Genomic DNA, 510 nt, shown 5'->3' with positions numbered 1-510 from the left:
GGGGGGGGATGTTGTAGGTCGGGGTGGAGGGTGCTAGTCGTCACCACCGCCGTACAGGTCGGCAAGCTTGCGGAAGCGCGGACCCCAGTCGCCGAGGTAGTCATAGTCCTGGTCTCCGCAGCTGGAGGAAGAGTGCAGGGAGCTGAGGGAGCCGGCGGTGGAGCCGCTGCCCTCGTAGTCAAACACCAGCAGGGAGTCGTAAGGGGGGGCGGTGGGGTCGTTGTCTGCTGCCTTCAGGCCCTGGAGGAGACAGGAAGAGAAATCAGGATGTTGCAGCATCACATTCATCAGTATGATAGATGGACAGCCAGATGCCCAGTCTACTGTTGGCCAAATAAAGCCTCATGAAGCTACATTTTCTTTATTTTCTGAGCCCACTAGCGCTCTCTGTCTAACAAAGTGTTGAAATTTAGAGGCTAAAAATACGTTTAAAACTTGCCCTGTTTAGGTCTGATGGGTGCTAACGCTAGCACGAGGATAACAAGGTGTAGACAGCACCGATTGGTTTCA

General features: G+C 54.3%; 1 protein-coding gene across 1 annotated transcript in view; it reads right to left on the bottom strand.

Annotated features, from left to right (window-relative positions):
- The window catches only part of LOC116695487 (cadherin-2), a 101,935-nt gene continuing 101,425 nt past the window's right edge, over positions 1–510 (bottom strand). Inside the window, exon 16 of the mRNA XM_032525782.1 lies at positions 1–240. Within this exon, the coding sequence (XP_032381673.1) occupies positions 34–240 (207 nt within the window). The 3' untranslated portion in view covers positions 1–33. The remainder of the gene's footprint in view (positions 241–510) is intronic.

Source organism: Etheostoma spectabile, chromosome 9, assembly GCF_008692095.1.
Source record: "Etheostoma spectabile isolate EspeVRDwgs_2016 chromosome 9, UIUC_Espe_1.0, whole genome shotgun sequence".
Lineage (NCBI taxonomy): Eukaryota > Metazoa > Chordata > Actinopteri > Perciformes > Percidae > Etheostoma > Etheostoma spectabile.
The sequence above is the reverse complement of the archived record's forward strand: the minus strand, read 5'-3'. Positions and strand labels throughout refer to the sequence as shown.